The sequence below is a fragment of the Mus caroli genome, unplaced genomic scaffold (genome assembly GCF_978045245.1).
Source record: "Mus caroli unplaced genomic scaffold, Mus_caroli_1 scaffold_7, whole genome shotgun sequence".
Taxonomy (NCBI): domain Eukaryota; kingdom Metazoa; phylum Chordata; class Mammalia; order Rodentia; family Muridae; genus Mus; species Mus caroli.
This window is the reverse complement of record NW_028227262.1, coordinates 20,701,567-20,721,431: the sequence shown is the minus strand read 5'-3', so window position 1 is coordinate 20,721,431 and position 19,865 is coordinate 20,701,567. Positions and strand designations below refer to the sequence as shown.

Below are 19,865 nucleotides of genomic sequence, written 5' to 3'. Positions count from 1 at the left end.
CAGATTGGAGAGCTGCACCAGATTGTTAACGCCTTTTTGTTTTGTTTATTTGAGATCAGATCTCCAAATGTGACCCACGCTGGTCTCAAACTTGCTATGGAGCCTTGGCTGGCTTTGGACTCATGATCTTTCTCTCAAGAACTGGGAGTACATTGGTGCACCATCATGTAAGACAAACTGTGAGTGCCTAGTTTCCGATAGGCAGTCATGTTTGGGAAGCAGGTGGGTGAGGCTCTCAAGCAGCATGGTACTTTAGAGCACGGCAGTGCTGGGTGCAGCTGAATGGCAGAGCGCTTGGCTGATGTGTGAAAGGCCCGGGTTCCACCTCTGCACACAGAGACATTCAGAACAAAACCAACAAACAAAAACAAAACCAGAGCAGATTATGACAAAATGAGAAAGCCCTGACCTAGTTGCTTCGGTAAATAGAAGAACACAGGAAGAGGAGACAGGAAAATACCCTAAAAGAATAAATACTCTGCCGTTCCTGCAATAACTGCGAGTGTCTGCTGCCTGGAGCTCTGCTGTGAAAGTTGGCACTCAGCAGGGGGGAGGGGGGATCACCCCATGCTCCCTCAGTTCCTCAGGCCTGAAGCCTTTCCGGTGTTGGAACATGGCAAAGGTTTGCTGCCTTGTCTCACACACAAGTTGGTTTCCTGCAATGAGAGCAGGGAGCATGAGAAGGAGCCACGAGCAGAGGGGCAACCGATAGATCTCTTCATCCCAGGCTCTCAGGGGGCCACATCCACCCTCGCTGAGAACCCAGTCCTACTCCTTCCTCTGTAATACACACTCCCCATCCTGCCAAGGTCATGGATCACTCTGGGGTAGGGTTGGGGGTTCAGAAGGATCCTTCAGCAGCTAAGTGGTCGAGCCTAGCTAGGTGGGGTCCTGGAAGCTTGAGGGGGTACACTGTAGTGGCTGGTCCGGATGGTAGAGAGTCTGATGAAGCAGGGTACAGACTGCAGGGAGATCTTCAGGATCTGCAGGCCAAGCAGAGACTGGTGAGAGGCTGTCAGGCCCCCAGGCGCAGGCCCGCTGGCTCTGTTGACACTCACCCACACGCAGCTCCTGCAGTAGGCGGTGGTACTCGGGCTCAGCCTCCAGCAGCTTCAGAAGGTTAGTGGACTCCATGCGCTCCAGCTGCACCTCCCAGTACACGTAGATCTTCTGATTGAAGGTGACATATACCAAGCAGGGACTGTTGCGGCCCTCTTTGCAGGCGTACTGGCCTGGGAGACGGGGGCAAGAAGAGAAAGACCAAGGCTTAGTCCTGGTGTCAGGAGGAGGCCAGGAAGAAGACATCAAAGTCTTCTCATCTTAGTGATGCTCTGGAATAAAGGAGGCAGCTATGTGAAGGCACGGGGTAGGTAACAGAGTGATCAGAGAGGAAGGCTGTTCCTGGCCTGTTCCTTTCTCCCAAGGCACACATCAACCTTTCAGGTAACTGCCTGTTTTCCAACTCCTTCCATGTATTGTGGGGTCCTGGGGTCCGAGCCCACAGCTTTGTACATGCCAGCTCTACCACCGAGCAACACCCTCAGCCCATCGTCACTTTAGTGGCCAGATACACCCAAATAGCCACTGCTGCTTTTCAAAGTCCGAAGCTGAGGACTGCGGGGAATACACTGGAAGCGTTTTCCTCAGCTTGGCATGCTCGGGTGGAAATGTTTTCCCAGTCATCCCATTCTCTATGTATTTAAAGATGGAGGCCACACTGCGCTTTACTTCGTATTCCAAACTACCATGCTAGGGCTGGAGAGATGGCTCTGTACACTGGCTGCTCTTCCAGAGACTGGGGTTCAATTCCTAACTAGCATCTACATGGTAGCTAGCCATTGTCTGTAATTCTAGTCTTGGGATATGGTGCCCTCTTCTGGCCTCTGTGGGTACTGCACAGACACGGCACATATACATTCAGGCAAATACTCATACAGGTAAGAATAAATAAAAATTTCCTCCTAACAAACTGTCAAGATGGCAGCACGGCACCCACCCATCCCCACTAGTGGCAGCTAAGGAGCCCATTCATGTGTGAAGACATCTATCAAGGGCGACACTGAACAGGAGCGAGTCAACCACTTTCTGGCACATTTACTAAGCCGGAGTAGCTGAGCTTAGAGGCCACCATCCCACCTGCACAGAAGGCACGGATATTTTCATCCACTTGGAAGCGCACGACGGTGCGGTTGTGATCGATGATATATGTCTGTCCATCCCAGGCACACGCTACCACCTCCTCAAGCCCGTTGCCCTGAAAAAGGTCAAAGACAGGATGCCATTTTAATGAGAGACTAGTCAGATGTAGTGTCATACACCTGTAATGACAGTGCTGCAGAGGCCAGAGGCAGAAGCCAGCTTGTGCTACATAGCACATAGCAAGATCCTGTGTCAGAAAAAAAAAAGAAACGAGAAAAAAGATCTGATGGTGGAGTGGAAGCCATGAGACGTAAAGGACCATGAACTTGACGCTGGGTGGCAAACTATAAATTAGGGTATTTCTCCATGTGCCAAGGGGGCAACAGGCAAACAATGACTTACTCTGCCTAATATTCAAAGCAACGCTATGATGATGTCAACATTATTCTCAGTTTTATCTGGGAAATTTCTGCTAAGAGGGATAAAGTCACGTGTCAGGATCATAACCCAAGTACAGGTCTGTTCTGGTCAAAGCCACCCAGCTTGCACCATGGTAGTATAATCAGTGTGGGCCCATCTGGCAAACGAGGGGCCACAGTGATATCACACAGACTCATGGACAAGGAGAAACAGCACAGACCACGCAGCTGTATTCATGACTAATAACCCACGGCTAGACCAAGTGCCTGTTCTCTGTTAGCGCTGCTATTTGGGCTGATAGGCCTGGAAATGATTTTCTAGTAGTCTCGTAGAGAAGAACTAAATTGTGTGCTATGAGGGCACACTAGAGAGTAACAGACGCACTCATCTCAGGTCCGAGAAAAAGGCTCAGTGTTGGCTGGGATGTGAGAAGAGCTGATTTAAATGTCTACTCCTGGGGTAGGCTGGAATGATGGCTCAGCGATTAAGAACACTGGCTTTTCTCCCAGAGCACCAGGGTTTGACTCCCGGCACCCACAAGGTGGCCAACAACTATCTGTAAATCCACTTCTAGGGGGTCTGATGGTCTCTTCTGGCCTCCATGGGTACTAGGCACACATGTGGCACACAGACATATATGCAGGCAAAACCTCCACATACATGAACATAATTAAACGAATGAATCTCAAAAAACGGCAGAAGTCCACTCACCGTGACATCCAGCTTCTCTAGGGCAAAAAGCTGGTGATCCACCTGCACAGACCACAGCAACTTGTCTGCTTCCTGCATCAGCTTCAGTGTCCCTAGAGGAAGAGAGGTGAGGTGTGTGTGTGTGTGTGTGTGTGTGTGTGTGACAGTATGTAAATGTCGCTGAGAGTATGTGTGTGAGTGTGTGTGTGTGTGTGCATGTGTAAGTGTGCGTGTGTGCAGACCCCTCGGCAGATCCCCACCTCACCCAGCCGAGGACCGCTCACCATCCAGGGTACAAAGGGCGAAGAGGCCTGCGTTACCGCCTTCAGGGTTATGACCTACGTGGGGAATGGAGGCAGGAATGAGGGCAGGTCCTGGGTCTCCTTTCTCCCAGCACTGCTTGGTTCCCTCAGCTCTTCCCTCCTTTACCTTGTCGGATGTTGCCGATTAGGTGAGTGGACACGTTCTTGTTGTGGATCCGGCCAGATGTCTGGTGCAGGACGACATCTCGGGCGGCTGGGGTCTCCCTGTGGGTGAAAGAGAGACTAGGCCAACAGAAAGCCAAGGGAGCCGAGCTCCTCTCTGCAGGAGCTTCCCCAACTCCAGAAGCCCACCCGACTCTTTCAGACCCATGGAGCAAATGGATGGGGCTGCCGGAAGGAGTCCTGAGACCTGACTGAATGGTTCAAGATGCTCGCATGCTCTAAGGTTAAAGGCCAGGACTCCTGCTCCTAAACAGCCTTTTCTAATGGGCTGGGCTGGGGACTTAGATGGTGGAGCCCTGGCACCTACAGATCTGTTTTACCACCACGTCCTTATACTGACTTACCAGCCACCCATCCCCTTACCTACTATCTCCTGTGGCCTCCTCAGAGGCAGGAGGGGAGCCAGTGTCCTTGTTCCAGGTGCACAGCAGAACTGCATAAGCACACCCTGGCTGCGACACAACCAACTCAGGCACACCCAGAGGCCCTGGGGTCACAGAGAGACTGTCTACCTGCACCAGAGAACAAAGTCTTAATGGGAACAAAGCAGGAAGGAAGGAAGGGAGGGAGGGAGGGAGGGAGGGAGGGAGGGAGAGAGAGAGAGAGAGAGACTCGGCCACCAGGAACAGGGGAGACAAAGGCAGGGCTTCTCAGAATTGCCCCCCAGCTTTGACAGGGACAGGAGTTCTACGGTTCATGAATGCCTGCCTGGTACCATCCCCTCCACAGTCAATCTGCTTTCCGCTGGGTACCCAGTGGCTCTGACCTGGTTCACACCATACACCTCACACACTGAATTCTCAGTCCACCATTCCTTGCACTCTAGACCTGTCACTAGAACCCCACTGGGACCTTGTCAAAAATGACGGGGATCTCTCTCAGCAAGGACATCTTCCTTGCTTCCCTGATGGCCCCGCTTCCCGTAAGCCTTTTCTGTTCACCGTTCTCACCTGACCCTCCAGCATCCATTTCTTGAGGGACACCAACTGCCCTGCCAGGTGTTCAGGCCCCTCAGCCAGTTCTTCCCAGCGGAAGGCCCGCACCACACGGTCTGTGTATCCTACCACCAGCTCGTAACACCCATCTCCATCTGTAAGCACAGAAACACAAAGGGTTTGGAGCCAAACCTCAACTGGTCAGCTTCAGCCCATGGCTGCCTTTACACAGCCTGCATGCACTCCTGGCACTTTCAATTGAGAGCAGCTTCATGTCCAGACTTCTGAGCCATTCGCCATACCTTAGGGCTGCTATGGTTGCTGCCCACCCCCGCCTGGCCTTGGGCTCATGCAGCTTCTCATTGAACCGCTCTGCGGGCCCCATCATCTCAGCCCCCAGCTTCTAGATCCATGCCACGGCCCCTTGGCCCATTCCGCACACCTCCTCCCTACACAGCATCTGGCCCATCAGCAGCCCCATGTCTCCACCACTCACTCTCCTGCCACTTTCAGCTCTTTATCAAATGCTACCTTCCAGCAAGAATGTCTGAGGTGGGCTGGAGAGATGGCTCAGTGGTTAAGAGCACCCACTGCTCTTCCAGAGGTCCTGAGTTCAATTCCCAGCAACCACATGGTGGCTCACAACCATCTGTAATGGGATCCATTGCCCTCTTCTGCTTTGAGGAGTGCAAAGGCGTACTCATATACATTAAATAAATAAATAAATAAATAAATAAATAAATAAATAAATCTTTAAGGAAAAAAAAAAGAAGTATTAAGAATGTCTGTGGCAACTCCATTTAAGTTTGCCACTTTTCAGGCCTGGCTCAGAAGTCAGGAGTACTGTTGTCCTTCCAGAGGACCCCAGTTGGGGTCCTAATACCCATGTCAAGTGGCCTACAACCTCCTGAAACTCCAGCTACAGGAGATTTGACTTTTCACTTATGTCTGCATAATTAAATACAAACAAATCTTTAAAATTGCTGTCTCGGGCTGGAGAGATGGCTCAGCAGGTAAGAGCACCGACTGCTCTTCCAAAGGTCCTGAGTTCAAATCCCAGCAAGCACATGGTGGCTCACAACCATCTGCAATGAGATCTGACACCCTCTTCTGGTACATCTGAAGCTACAGTGTACTTATTTACAATACTAAATAAATCTTTGGGCCGGAGCAAGCAGGGTTTACCAGAGCAAGCAGGATTGATCTGAGTGGGTGGGGCTGACTGGAGCGAGCAGAGGTCCTAAAGTCAATTCCCAACAGATGATGAAGGCTCACAACTAGCCATACAGCTACAGCGCACTCATATACATAAAATAAACAAATAAATCTTTAAAAAGTTGCTGTCTCTATCTTGACACCTTTAGTCCTGTGATCTATTTTGTCCACAGCACTTACTACCCTCTAATATAGTATTGATTTTTTTGGCAGTGTTCTAATCCTGAGCCAAATTCCCAGCCTCATTATTTAATTTTCTTACAGAATTTGTTCTGTCTATTCTTAGATATTGTGATTTTTTTTGCTTGCTTCATTCATTTTTGTAATTCTAGAACCTAGAACAGTTCCTGGCTTGTAACAGGAGCTCAGTAGCTATGCATTAAACATACAAGTGAGGAGAAAGTAAAACAAAATTCAAAGAGAGAAGGTAAACACTGTACATGTGCACGATGGTGCCAACTCTCCACACCCTAGGGTTGCTATGGCAACAACTCTCCATCTTGGCCCAGTCCCCTGGGGTCTGCCCGGGAACCTGCTTGCCCCTGTGCCTTGGCTGCTCATGCCCACCGATGTCGCTGATCAGCATGACCTTTGTGTTGGCCGGGATGTGCTGCTTGAAGACAGGTCGCTGCTCCTCTCCAAGTGTCTCGTGGTGCCCAGAGGCATCCAGAGCCTTGGTGGGTGTCAGGTCAAACAAGTGCAGCCAGCCTTCTGCGCTGACTGCTACTACCAGGTTCTGGGAGAGAGAGAGGCACAGGAGAGACACTCGGGTTGGGGAGAGCTTATCAGAGGCTGACTCTGGGAGTCCCTGGGAGTCCCAATGGAGGCAAGGGCCCGGAGCTCCACCCTTACTGGCGTGCTTACCTTCCCTTTATTACAGACATCTCCGACCCCAACACAAGTCAACTGCAAGAGAGAAAGGGAACCTGAGAGAGGTACCAAGAGAGAACATTCATCTCGAAACTTCCAAAGCATTCATGAAAGCTTGTGTCATGTGACCTCCATAAATTGTCTTTATTAATAAACAGACACACTGAGCTGTACAGTTTGGTTTGTCCATACAGCAAAATGGATACTTAAGGAGGTAAAAATCTCAGATTTAGGGAAAGAAATTAAAAAAGAAAAAATTTTCCAATGTATGGTGCACACCTGTACCCCCTCTAACACTCATAAGGCCGAGGCAGAAGGACTGGTGTGAATCTTAGGCCAACCAGGGTCATATGGCAGGAACCTGTCTTATAAGCCACCACCCCCACAAAAAAAAAAAAAAAACAAACACCCAATTATCACATTTCTAGATTATTCCACATTTCTAGATTATTCCAATTATTACTCTCATTTTTTATTATATAGTCACATACTATATGAGGACATTTTAGTTAACAGCCTATCGCATATATGGTGATGGACCTATAAGTTCCTATCACATAGCTGGGTGTCAATGAAAAGGCTGAGGCAGGAGGACTGAGAGCTTGAAGCCAGCCTGAGCTACGAAGCAAGACCCTGCCTCACAAAACTAAGGTAACACAGTAGCTGTCTTAGTTTATATAAATGCTGCCGTCACCTGATGATCAAAGAACCCAGCAATGCATTTCTCAGACCATGTCCTTGCTGTTAAGCAATGCATGGCTGCACTGCCTACTATCAGACAATAATCAGGCAGCCTCCATACAGTAGCAAGCTCACTCTACAACATAAGGACAATTTAGTTATTTATTTATTTTTCTGTCAAATTGAGGCAAGCTAGAGTTATATGGGAAGAGAAAGCTCAACTAAGAACATGCCTCCATCAGAGTGCTTGTAGGTAACTTCTGGATTAATGACTCATGTCGGCAGGCAGAGCCCTGGGCAGGTGGTTCTGGGTGCTATAAGAAAACAGGCCAGTAAGTACCCCAATGTTTTCTACATGAATTGGTGCTTCCAGGTTCCTGCCTTGAGATCCTGCCCTGTTTTCAGATTTTGCAACAGACTATAAACCGTGAGCTGTAATATACCCCTTCCTTCCTGAGTTGTTTTTGGTCATGGCCTTTATCCTGGCAACAGAAAGCCAACTCCCACAGACTAGTCTTGTGGGAGAGTTGAAAGGGGAGCAGAGCAAGTGAGAACAATCCCCAGAGTTAAGCCCCCTCACTCCCAGTGAGACAAACCCTGAAGCAGTGGTCTAGTGAGTCGCCTGGGGATTCACTGTGGAATCACCTTGGCATCCAACACAAAGGCATCCTCTCTCCTCCCCAAGACCAGCAGGGATGAGTACTGACCATTCCCTGGCACATGCAGGTAAGCCATGGCCGGCTGTCGTCATTCTTATACACAGACAGTTTCCCGCTGGTGTCTCCCACAACTAGCTCATTTAACTGCAAATGGAGAGAGGGGCGTTAGGAAGGGATCTCAGCTCAGCCATCTCTGGAAAAACCATAACAGTTACATTTGAATATGAGTAACTTTATTAAACAGCCTTTGATGGGCTGCAGGTGTAGCTCAGTTGGTAGTGTGCTTTGCCAAATGTGCATGAGGGTGCATGAGGCCCGGGGCTCCATCTCTAGCCCCACAGGAGCCAGGCATGGTTGCTGGGTATGGTGGTAACCCTTTAATCCCCACCACTCCAAAAGACAAGGCAGGAAGATCACTGTGAGTTCAAGGCCAGTCTGGTCTACAGACTGTTTCAGGACAGTTAGGGATATACAGTGTCGCAAAAAAACCAAAACACCAACAAGGAAAAATAGGCTCCAAGATACATACCAGTCATCTCAGCACTGGAGGTGAGGGCAAGGTGTCAGAAGTGCAAGGACATTTAAAGTTACATAGCAAATTTAAGCCAGCCTTTACATTAAGGCTTTGAGAGCTACAGCAGATCCGCCTGCGATCCCAGCACTCAGAAGACCGAGGCCAGAGGATAGCAAGTTCAAGGCCAGACTGAGTTACACAGCAAGAACAAGCCTGTGGCTCAGTAGCAGGGCACTTGTCTGGCACAGGTGAAGAAGGAAAGGGAGACAACAACAAACAGATCTTTTGGAAGCAACTCGGACATAGTTTTCCAGAACTTACTTGTCTGTGTGAGTGTGTGTGTGTGTGTGTGTGTGTGTGTGTAAGCAGTGATTCAGGTAAGGCAGCCGTCCGCACAGCTCTGCCCACGTGCCTAGCCTCGGCTATTCTCACTTACTCATTACAAATGGGGAACATTTTGAAAACAGCGCAATAGTGAACTTCTGAAGAATATCACCTCAGATGTCATATTTTGTCAGAGGTCAAAGTACAACGCCAGTTCCCAGTCTCTTCCTACAAGATCCCTCCGTTTTAATGATTTTCATGTGTACAGGAACACAGAGGAAGGGCCTCGCCTGTGGGACAAGGCCTGAAGGTATTGTTGGCATCAGCATCCTGGCTCTGGGCCTGGGAGGGCCCCTTAGGGAGCTTCTCCCCCACCATCCACCATGAATCCAACAGCTATCCATCTGAGGAGCTCTCATGATAATTGGGTGGCTCCAAACCCTACAGTTTCTACAGTTTCCTGGTCTTCTCTGGAAAAGAAGACAATGTTTCCCATAAAGAGAGGAAATGAAAGTTAGATTATTTATTTATTTATTTATTTTGGTTTTTCCGAGACAGGGTTTCCCTGTATAGCCCTGGATGTCCTGGAACTCACTCTGTAGACCAGGCTGGCCTCGAACTCAGAAATTCACCTGCCTCTGCCTCCTGAGTGCTGGGATTAAAAGCTTATGCCACCACTGCCCGACTGAGGAAAGCCTTAAAGACAAATGTAAGGAATCCTGAAAATACTTTTTATAAGCCCAAAGTGTTGAAGAAAGCTTAGAGCTTAGAGCAGACTGAAATGGACATTTCTGGAAAGCAATGAAAAGTTGCACTTTTCTGAATAATCCAGAAAAGAAGGAAGATTTACAACCCTACATGGATATGGCCCATAAGTTTCTGCCTTAACATTTTTAGGAAAAATGTAATCAAGGTTGGAGATATCGCTTGGTGCTTTAGAGTGTTGGCTGCTCTTCTAGAGGACTCCAGTTTGATTCTTAGCACCCAGGGCCTCACAATTGTCTCTAACTCCAGTTCCAGGGCTCTGAGGACACCAGGCATGCACATGGTGCACAGACATACACGCAGGCAAAACACTCTCATAGAGAAAATAAAGATAAGTCATCTCTTTTGAGGGGGAAGGGGGTCCAGTGTGGTGGCGCACGCCTTTAATCCCAGCACTCGGGAGGCAGAGGCATATATATGCTGCATGGTTTGTGTGTGTGTGTGTGTGTGTGTACAGGACAATTGTAAGAATCAGCTCTCTTCTTCCATCCTGTGGATCCTAAGAGACCAACTCAGATCCCCAGGCTCGGTGATAAGCCCTTTTATCTGCTGTACCTGCTTGTTTTTTTTAAGTATAAAATGCTGAAAGGACCCTGCAAGAGTGTACATGCCTACAATCCCAGCACCCTGAGGTTGAGGAAGGACTCGAGGGCTACAAATTCCAGCTCAGCCTGGGGTAAGTACATTGTGAGACTTTATCAAAGAAAGAAAGATTAGAAATGAAAGAAAATGCTCAGCCAGTCCTCCAGTTTCCAGGCAGCTGTCTTGTTGAGAAGGATTTCTCAGCTTTGCAGAGCCACAGAAACAGGAAAAGAATCATAAAACACTATGGGATGTACACTGAGCAAGCAGATATGACTCAGCTAGGCAGTTTGAGGCAACAATGTGGGAGCGGACATTTCAAGGCAGCCTTCTAGCACTTGAATGCTTCTTATCAGACCTGCTGCTCTGACAGAGCTTGGCTCTGGTCTCACCCCGTCACACAGTGATGGTAAGGACCCTCACAGAGAAGGTGAGCCATGTTTAAGGAGTGCTGAAGGAGAAAGGCGCCCTCTTTCTGTGATCTGCTTCAGTCTCTGGAAGACTTGCGGTGCTGCATCCAGCCAGGGTTCTGTGGGCAGTCCGAAAGCAAGTTTCATTCCTGGCTTCTCCCTCTGCCTCAGCAGGAAGTAAATCACCTTCAAAGAACTTTAGGCTAAGGGTTTATCAAATTGAAAACAGTCTTTGTCTCCATTCCCAAAGCTCCAATTGTCTGGGGACTACTAATCATGTTTTATTGGTAGGGTTGAGACAGTGTTTCACTCTGTAGCCTTGGGTGGCTTAGAATCTGCTGTGTAGAGCAGGCTGAACTCACAGTGACACTCCTGCCTCTGCCTCTTTAGTGCTGGGATTACAGACATGTACCACCATGCTTAGCTACAATCCCCACAACAACCCCTCTTTGAGAATGGCTGTGGGGAAAGAAGGCAAGGCCGCACACATTCTAGATTAGTGCCCTTCCACTGGGCTACACTCTCAGACTATAACTGCAGTCATATGGACCATGTGGTACAACTGATCACTTGTTAACTAGTCAATTTTCTCAACCTCTTCCATGCCCCCAACCCCATGCAAAGCTCTTCAGGTGGCTTTGAAACAATCACATTTGCTTTGTCTTTTAAAATAGCACTGGATCGACACCTCAACTATACCATATTTTGCTTTTCACACTTGCCTTTAATAACAAGTTTAAATTAAAAGCCCAAGTTTGATCCCTGGACAGAATCCATGTGGTTGGTGGATGAGAGAACCAACTCCTGCAAATTGTCCTTTGACCTCTACACCTGTCCCGTGGCTGTGTGCGTGTGTATGCATGTGTGTGTGCTTGCCCTGTCACTTTAACATGCAAATAAAGCAAGTGTAATTTACAAATTATTGAGTATGGGGGACGAAGCGGTTTAGAGGGGGGCTTAGTGGTTTAGAACTCTTACTAGTTTGCTTCCCAGCATCCACATGACAGCTCACAGCCATGTGTGCCTTCAGAGTTCCCAATTAGACAAGCAAAATAAGGACAGCACACATGACAGTTGAACCTCTCTCTCTATCTGTGGGGCATTGATCATAGGAACTCTGTGAATACTCAAATCAAGTGTCTTATATCAAACCATACAGTAGCATTTACACATTATCTCAACTACATTTTAGTTCTTTTTTTTTTCTTTTTTGTTTTTTCAAGACATGGTTTCTGGGTAGCTCTGGCTGTCCTAGAACTGGCTCTGTAGATGAGGCTAGACTAGAACTCAGATGTCTGCCTGCCCTTGCTTTCCGAATGCTGGGACAAAAGACATGCATCATCCTATCCAGCTTAATTCTAATTACTTTATTTATTTTTGTGGTACTGAGAATTCAATCCAGGGCTTTGTTCATGGTCAGGCAAGTGCTTGGTAGCTACATCCCCAGGCTGCTACCATATACTTTAAATCGTCTCAAGGGCTAAATACAGACCCATACTGCATATACTTTGGTCAGTAGTGGGCTCCATATATCAGGATAAATACAAAAGTAACCCAATAATGCATTCCTCAAAGTATCCACTCCGTTAGGTTATGCAGGACTGAAGCTGCTGTGCTGTACTGTTTAGGTAATGGTGTCAAGAAATGAAATCTGAAAGCCAGGTGTGGTGGCACACACCTTTAATCCCAGCACTTGGGAGGCAGAGGCAGGCGGATTTCTGAGTACAAGGCCAGCCTGATCTACATACAAAATGAGTTCCAGGACAGCCAGGGCCATACAGAGAAACCCTGTCTTGAAAAACCAAAAAAAAAAAAAAAAAAAGAAATCTGAACATACTAGGTACAGTCCTTTTTTTTTTAAAATATTTCCTATGGTAGGCCTGGTGGCGGGAGGGGGGGTGGGGTGGGGGGTGGGTGGCTAATACTGTTAACACTAACAGTTTCAGAGCCTTAACTGTGTGCCTGTCATCGTTCTACCTGCTTAATGTGCATTTATTTATTTGAATGATGAGAAAAGCATCAACTGCCTAGGAAAGAAAAAAAGTAGGTAGAAATTGCTTTTTATTTCAACGAAGAGGTAGCACTACAAAGTCGCCAGACACCTGAGTCAATTCTGGGTAGGCACAGTAGAAGCCCGGCATGGTCAACACTGATTATGGAGTATCTGCGGTAGGTTGGAGGCAGCAGAGATATCTACCGGTTGATTCCAGTGCAGGAGCAATACAACAGTGTAGCAATAGCAGCCAAGATTGTGGGTAAGCATGGTAGCATGGGGGGCGGGGGGGGGGGCAAAGGCAGAGGTAGAGGGATATTATTAAATGCAATTTACAGGTTAAAAAAAAATGGGCTTTGAAATGTAAAGATGTTTGCAAGGGAATTGAGGCTACGAAAGGAAATAACGCAGGAAACAGGCTTTTACAACCTCCTATCCTGACAAGTCACTGAACTGTGCAAGAGAACCAACAACCTATCCTCTTAAAATTAATGATAATAAAAATAAAATATGGCTGGAGAGATGACTCAGCGATAGGACATTGGCTTTTCCAGAGGAATAGGGTTTAATCCCCAGCAGTGGCAGCTCACAAGTGTCTCTACCTCCCAGCGTTCCTCTTCTGGCTTCTACGGGCACTGCTCACACTCGGTATATAGACACACATGCAAGCAAAACACTCTACACATAAATTTTAAAGTTAAAACAAAAAATAACTACTAGAGGCTCTGGCCCAACTAAGCCGCCTGCAGTGACGGTCTGAGAGCGATAGTGTCAATCAAAATTTTCTGTTCCGTACGCCATGTTGACTCCAGTGCGCAAGCGCACAACACGCCATCGTCTCCCCCCTCCCCCATCTCGCCCCGCCCAAATGCAGTAGTTTGCACTGCGCATGCACTCACCGCGTCGTTATCCACGTCTCCGAGGCAGATGGCGTGCGGGAAGAGACTCCCGCTGAAATCCAGCGCCACGCGCTGCACATAACTAACCGACCTCATGGCACTTTGGAGGGCTGAGGTGCCGGGCCACCGCACCAAAACGACCCCCGAGCCCTCAGGACAGCCGTGCACGCGTGTCAGGCCACCGAACCGGAAGTCTACGTCACCGCTTAAGCCTTGAGTTCCGGCTTTCTTCCCCTAACCTTTGGTGAGGAGGCGGGCCTTCCGTCCCAGGAGCTGACTTGATACCTGGGGCTTGACCTTTTTCTCTGAGGGGGATTCAGACCATCCCTCGGGTCATAGTAATAGCTGTCTTAATTAACAGCTTTGTTTTCCAACAATTTTTATGAAATTCCCTAATGGAGTTGTCAACGCAATGTAGTGGATTACAACCCACGTTAAAAAAACAAAAACAAAACTTAAATTGGCCAAAAATAGAGCTCAGCAATTAAGAGCATTGGCTGCTTGCTCTTGTAGAGAAGGGGGGGGGGGGGAGGAGATTCCTATCCCCGACATGGTGCTCAACCCATCCATCTGTAATTCCAGTTCTAAGAAATCCGACGCCAGACAACCTCTTCTGGCTTCCCAGGCACCTAGGTGATGCACAGGAAAGCCACCACAAAGATTTTAAAAATATGAAAACAGACAAAGAGAAAAAGATCTAAGTAGTAAATAGTGTTATTTTGTTAATGCCTGCCTTGTTTTGGATATATATATATATATCCTGGATTATAATGAAAAAAATTATGCTGTGTACTTTATGGGCAGCAGTTTGAAAAATACCTATTGCAAAGCACACCTTACATGTATTATTTAACCAGCAAAATTATGTAAGCTTTATTGTTTCTTCAGATGAGGAAAACATGTTCATCAAGATTGAGTAACTTTGCAGAAAGTGGTAGACGTGAGATTCAAACCAAGATGTCTGATGTAAAATGTTAGAGCTCTTTTGTCACTATTGCAGTTCCCATGGAAGTGAAGGCTGCTGGGATTCTGGACCTGAGGCATGATGTAGCCCCACCCCAGCACAAAGAGACCTGTTTCTAGTGGCCTTACTCTAGTTTAGGTGGGGCCATTACTCTCATGACTGGGGCTGCTTGGGATACTTTCCCTATGAACCAGGTTCTGCCTTTCTTCTGAGATGTGACATCAAGGCAATAGGAGTGTTAGTGAAGCTACATGTGGTAGTGCTCGCCTGTAATTCCAGCACCTGGGAGGCAGAGGCAGGAGGATCAAGAAATCAGTATCAGCCTTGGCTGTGTAATTCTATGTCAGCTTTGGTTACATGAGACCCCATCTCCAACAAAAAGCCAATAAAAACAAAAGGCACTCGATAGAAATTCCTGTAGTCCTGGCGCTAGGGAGGCAGAGGCAGGAGTTCAGGATTATCGTCAATCACATGCAGTCTGAGGGAAGCCTGAAACACACTGAGACTCTCTTAAGGAGGAAAACCCTTTAGTTTTAAATGTGCAAGCTAATCTACACTTGGCTTCTCAGGGGATGCTGGACCAGAGATGTCCTACGTTCTACGTCAAAGGTGGTGGAGGAAGACTGAGATGAGAGACCTTTCTACCCTAGAGGAGAGGAAAGGATGGATTTGGTCTTTGTGGCTCTGACAGCTCAAAGTAGAAAGGAAAAGGCACTGCAGATCCATTCCCAGTTACCAGTCCCTGTTACTGGTGGTGAGCTGTGGGGATGGCTACATTCTGTGGGGATGGTGACTTAGAAGGTCTAAGTCACCTGGGTATACCCGGTGCTATAAATTCACCTGCTGTCATCTCGTTGTCCTATTTGGGAGAAAACAGAACCAAACTTAAAAGTGTTTGTGCTTGAATATAACCAGCAATTTGTTTCGTTGTACTTAGCTGCTTTCTCTTTTTAGCTTTCTGAATACAGCTGTAAGATAAATACTTAATTCTTTGGAGTAGAGAATAGCCACTTCTCTCACTGTCCACTCTGCTCTGACCCAAGTCTTTGAAATCACATCCTGACCCAGAACTCCACAATGCCTTTCTTTCTTTTCTTTTTTTTTTTTTTTTTTTTTTTTGGTTCGTCTTTTGAGACAGGGTTTCTCTGTGTAATCCTGGAATTAGCTCTGGGGAACAGGCTGGCCTTGAACTCACAAAGATCTGCCTGCCTCTGCTTCCCAGGCTCTGGACATACACCACCACTGCCCTGCACAGTACTTTAATCAATCTTCATCACTTGGGGTCCTTGTTCTGGAATTTTCAGGGGCAGTGTCCGGTTTTGTTTCGTACAGTTGTGTATCTCGAAGGCTGTGTCACTTCAATCACAACTTCTGTCAGTCAAGAGAGCCAAATAACGTTAAAAAGAAGACCCAATAGGGCATAAACTAAGTATTATGTGTGTTGTCTGCACACTTGTGTGAGTGTGCTTATGTGAAAATCAGAGGTTGATGTTATGTCTTCTACAACTGCTTCTCCATCTCATTGAGACATGGCTTCTCCCTGAACCTGGAGCACCATTTCAGCTGGTCTGCTTGGCCAGTGAGTGAACTGTTGAACTGTGTTGCCTCCTTGCTCCCTGCTTTCATGTTATTAAAAAAAAAAAAAAAAAAAAAAAAAAAAAAAGACTGCTCCTCGCATAGCTATATGGCTGGATCTCTTTTTCTAGCAATGATTACTTGTAAGAATATTTTCTCTAAGCCAGGCAGTGGTGGCCCATGCCTTTAATCCTAGCACTTGGGAGACAGAGGCAAATGGATCTGAGTTTGAGGCCAGCCTGGTCTACAGAGTGAACTCCAGGACAGCCAGGGCTACACAGAGAAACCCTGTCCAAAAAGAAAGGAAGGAAGGAAGGAAGGAAGGAAGGAAGGAAGGAAGGAAGGAAAAGAGAGAGAGAGAGAAAGAGAAAATTTTCTCTAGTTCTTAGTGTTGTTGCTATACACACAACTCATCTGCAGGTGCCCTGAAGTATGCACTGAAGTAGGCATGGTAAGTGGCATCAGACCTTGCAGGCTTTGTGGGACAATGTGTTTAAGTGGGATCTAAGTGCCTGTGGTAAGAGGTCAGAGGTGAACAGTGATGTGGGAACTGGTGGAGGTGGGTATGTAGGGGGAGAAACATCTCATAGGTTGAAGAGATTGGAAGTATTTTAGTGGCATAATATACAGAAGAAGCCGGATGGTGGCGGTGCACTCCTTTGATCCCAGCACTTGGGGGGCAGAGGCAGGATTTCTGAGTTCGAGGCCAGCCTGGTCTACAGAGTGAGTTCCAGGACAGCCAGGGCTATACAGAGAAACCCTGTGTCGAAAAACAAACAAACAAATAATAATACTATACAGAAGAAACCTACATTAATAGCCCAGAACACCTGTTGCTGGACTTTCTCATCTGAGCACGTTCCCTCCATAAATGCTCAAGTGTGGCCGAGCAAGGTGCAAGTGCCTAAAACAACGTAAGCAGAGACACAGCAGAGTTCAGTATGTGGCAGGAGTATTTTTAGCCATGAAGATCTAGCGACTTTATGAAAGGATCTTCACTAGATAGTTTTAATGTTACAATAAACTAGGACCTTTCCATCTCCAGGGCTCTATAAAGAGTTGTCAAATTTAAGTTCTTAGAATCCCAAGGAGAACTCAAGAGATGAACAAGATTTTAGGATGCTTTTTATCCATGCATCATAGATGAAAAGAGGCTTAAGACTTGCTGCGAATCACATGGCCTCATAGTAGTTTGGGTTAGTTCATAGACCTTCAAGGAGAAATTTGTTTGACATTTACAAACTGTTGTTGTTTGAAATAGGGCATTACATAAGCTCAGGCTGACCTTGAACCTTTAACTTTGGTAGCTGAGGATAACTCTGGATCCCACTGCCTATACCTCCTGAATGCTGAGATTACAAACACGCACCACCATGTATCTACTGTTCATGTGGTGACTGGAACCTGACCCAGTGCTTCATGCTTCATCAAGATTTACTCATGTGTAACGTCTGAGTGTGGGCAATGGGTGACAATGAAAACCAGAAGAGGGCATTGGATGTCCTGGAGCTGGCGGCTGGGAGTACTTGCTCTTAAGAGAGGACCTGGGTTCAGTTCCTGGGCAACAAGGGTGGCTCACAATTAACTCCAACTCTAGTTCCTGGGACTAACACCCTCTCCTGCCACCCACGGGCACTGTACACAGATACATGCAAGTAATTCACATCTACACTTGGCTTTTAAAAGTCTGTGTCACTGAGTAGCCCTAGAATCTCTATGTAGACCAGGCTGGACTTGAACTCAGGGACTCCCCTTGCCTTTGACTTCTGAGTGTTGGGTTACAAGTATGTGCTACTATGCTTGGCATAAAAATAACTCTTTAAAAGAAAATAAAGATGTGTGTGAATACCTGAGTCTTCATATGTGCACCATGTGCAGTGCCTGTGGAGAACACAAGAGGTTACAGGATCCTTTGGGACTAATTACATAGACTTGAGCTGCCTGGTTGGGGCTTGGGAACCAACTGAAGGGCTTCTCTAAGAGCAAGTGTTGCTAACTAAGATGCTGTCTCTCCAGGCCCAGCACCCAGCTTTTGACATGGTGCTGGGGATCTGAACCAGGCCCACACTTGGGCAGTAAGTAGTCTAGTGACTGAGCGGTTTCTCAAGCTTTGGTTGTTTCATTTGTAAAATGGCCATGCCTTTCTTAGGAATGGTTGGATCAACATTGTATCATGAATCCTTGGTACAGGTCAAAGCTTACACTGTTAATTGCTTAGCAATTTAGCAAGGGCTTGGTATTATCACTGAGAGCAAAAGCAAGAATCTAAGTTAGAAACTACATAAAACTCAAGCCCAAGCCTGGACTTAACACACCCAATAAGGGAACTAGCAGATACAGTGCTAGTCATGTTGAAGAACTGAGACTTTTTCCATAGAAACCCATCCTCTACAATGTCAAGAGCTATAGAGGAATGCAGACTGCCCCACTCCCATTTGGGGAGTATGGACACAGTGACCTCTGACCTGTAGGATAATCAGGAGTGAGTGTAATTAACAAGGCCCCCCCCCCCCTGGCTTCTTGTAAAGGTCAAAGGTTGGGTGTGACCAGTTCTCTTCACCAGTACATTATGTAAAAGATATCTGACCTAACAAGAGCCAGCAGCACTGGAGGCTTTTCTTTCTTTTTTGGTTTGAGACAGGGTTCTCTGTGCAGCAGATCCCTGGCTGTCCTGGACTCATTCTGTAGACCAGACCTGACCCTAACTCCAGTGTGCTGGTATTAAAGATGGGTGATACAGGTCCAGCCTAGGCTGGGGTTTTTCTTTGATTGAGGACCTAGGTGTGATTCCAGGCATCCAACTTGTGACTCACAATTCTTTTTTTTTTTTTTTTTTTTTGGTTTTTTCGAGACAGTGTTTCTCTGTATAGCCCTGGCTGTCCAGGAACTCTGTAGACCAGGCTGTCCTGGAACTCAGAAATCCACCTACCTCTGCCTCCCAAGTGCTGGGACTAAAGGCATGCACCTTTCCTCTTCTTGTTTGGGGGAAACCACCCCAGTATTCTGCTGGGCTGCTGCAGTCTACAATGGAGCTCAGGGTGTTTGAGCAGAGGGACTGTTTCCTGCCTTGCCATAGTCTGCATCATACACCACACTTAGGTTGGACCAAAACAGGACCTCATTCATCCTGCTCCACCCACATTCTCTACATGCCCCACCTGAGAACTCAACATAAAGGGTTGCCTGACACCCAGGTTTTGTTGTTTCCACTTTATTGCTCAAGCACAGGACTTGAGGTGTGCCTGGACCTTCAGCGTGCATTAAAGAGGCTGAGGGGATGGGGACAGGACAGGAACAACCTGGATGAGAGGAGCAGAGGTACTGGTAGGGGCTGTCTAGAGGTGATCACTGTGATACCAGAGGGCGTTATCAGGAATACCAACTCAGGAGAGCAAGGTAAGAGAGGCAATGGACGCAACAGCAATGTTCCCATGCCCCTAGCACCTGCACGGAGACACAGGCTTGGAAACCACCGAGGGAAGAGATGGGAAAATGGCTGCCCAGGAGTTTTCTTCTCCACCCTGGCTCATCAGACCCCATCCCTATCACGTACCCCCTTCTACCATGTGAAAATGGAGCTAACAGAGGGAGCAAAATAAATTAACATTCTGATGTATGTGTGAAAGGATATACACTTGTGTGTAATGGGGGAAGGAAAGTAGGGTTGACACCATCTAAAACTACCCCCCATTTCACCCTCAGCCTTCTCTTCTCCCTTCTCCCCCAAAGCCATCATCCAAACAGA

The 19,865-nt window shown here is 47.3% G+C and overlaps 1 protein-coding gene across 3 annotated transcripts; it reads right to left on the bottom strand.

Moving 5' to 3' along the window:
• Positions 1–22: 22 nt before the first annotated feature.
• Positions 23–13,774, bottom strand: Itfg2 (integrin alpha FG-GAP repeat containing 2). 3 transcript variants are annotated; one of them, XM_021164795.3, is made up of 12 exons: positions 13,582–13,773; positions 8,143–8,238; positions 6,749–6,790; positions 6,452–6,620; positions 4,685–4,824; positions 4,098–4,246; positions 3,679–3,776; positions 3,534–3,587; positions 3,271–3,362; positions 2,137–2,254; positions 1,059–1,232; positions 23–983 (listed from the first exon to the last, which is right to left on the bottom strand). In XM_021164795.3, the coding sequence occupies exons 1-12, from the start codon at positions 13,675–13,677 to the stop codon at positions 880–882; spliced, it is 1,332 nt and encodes a 443-aa protein (XP_021020454.1). In that variant the 5' UTR covers positions 13,678–13,773; the 3' UTR covers positions 23–879. The 3 variants fall into 3 exon arrangements, with proteins under 3 accessions (XP_021020454.1, XP_029334458.1, XP_029334457.1); XM_029478598.2 differs by lacking the exon at positions 13,582–13,773 and adding an exon at positions 13,285–13,489; XM_029478597.2 differs by lacking the exon at positions 8,143–8,238 and having other exon boundaries at positions 13,582–13,774.
• Positions 13,775–19,865: the final 6,091 nt, after the last annotated feature.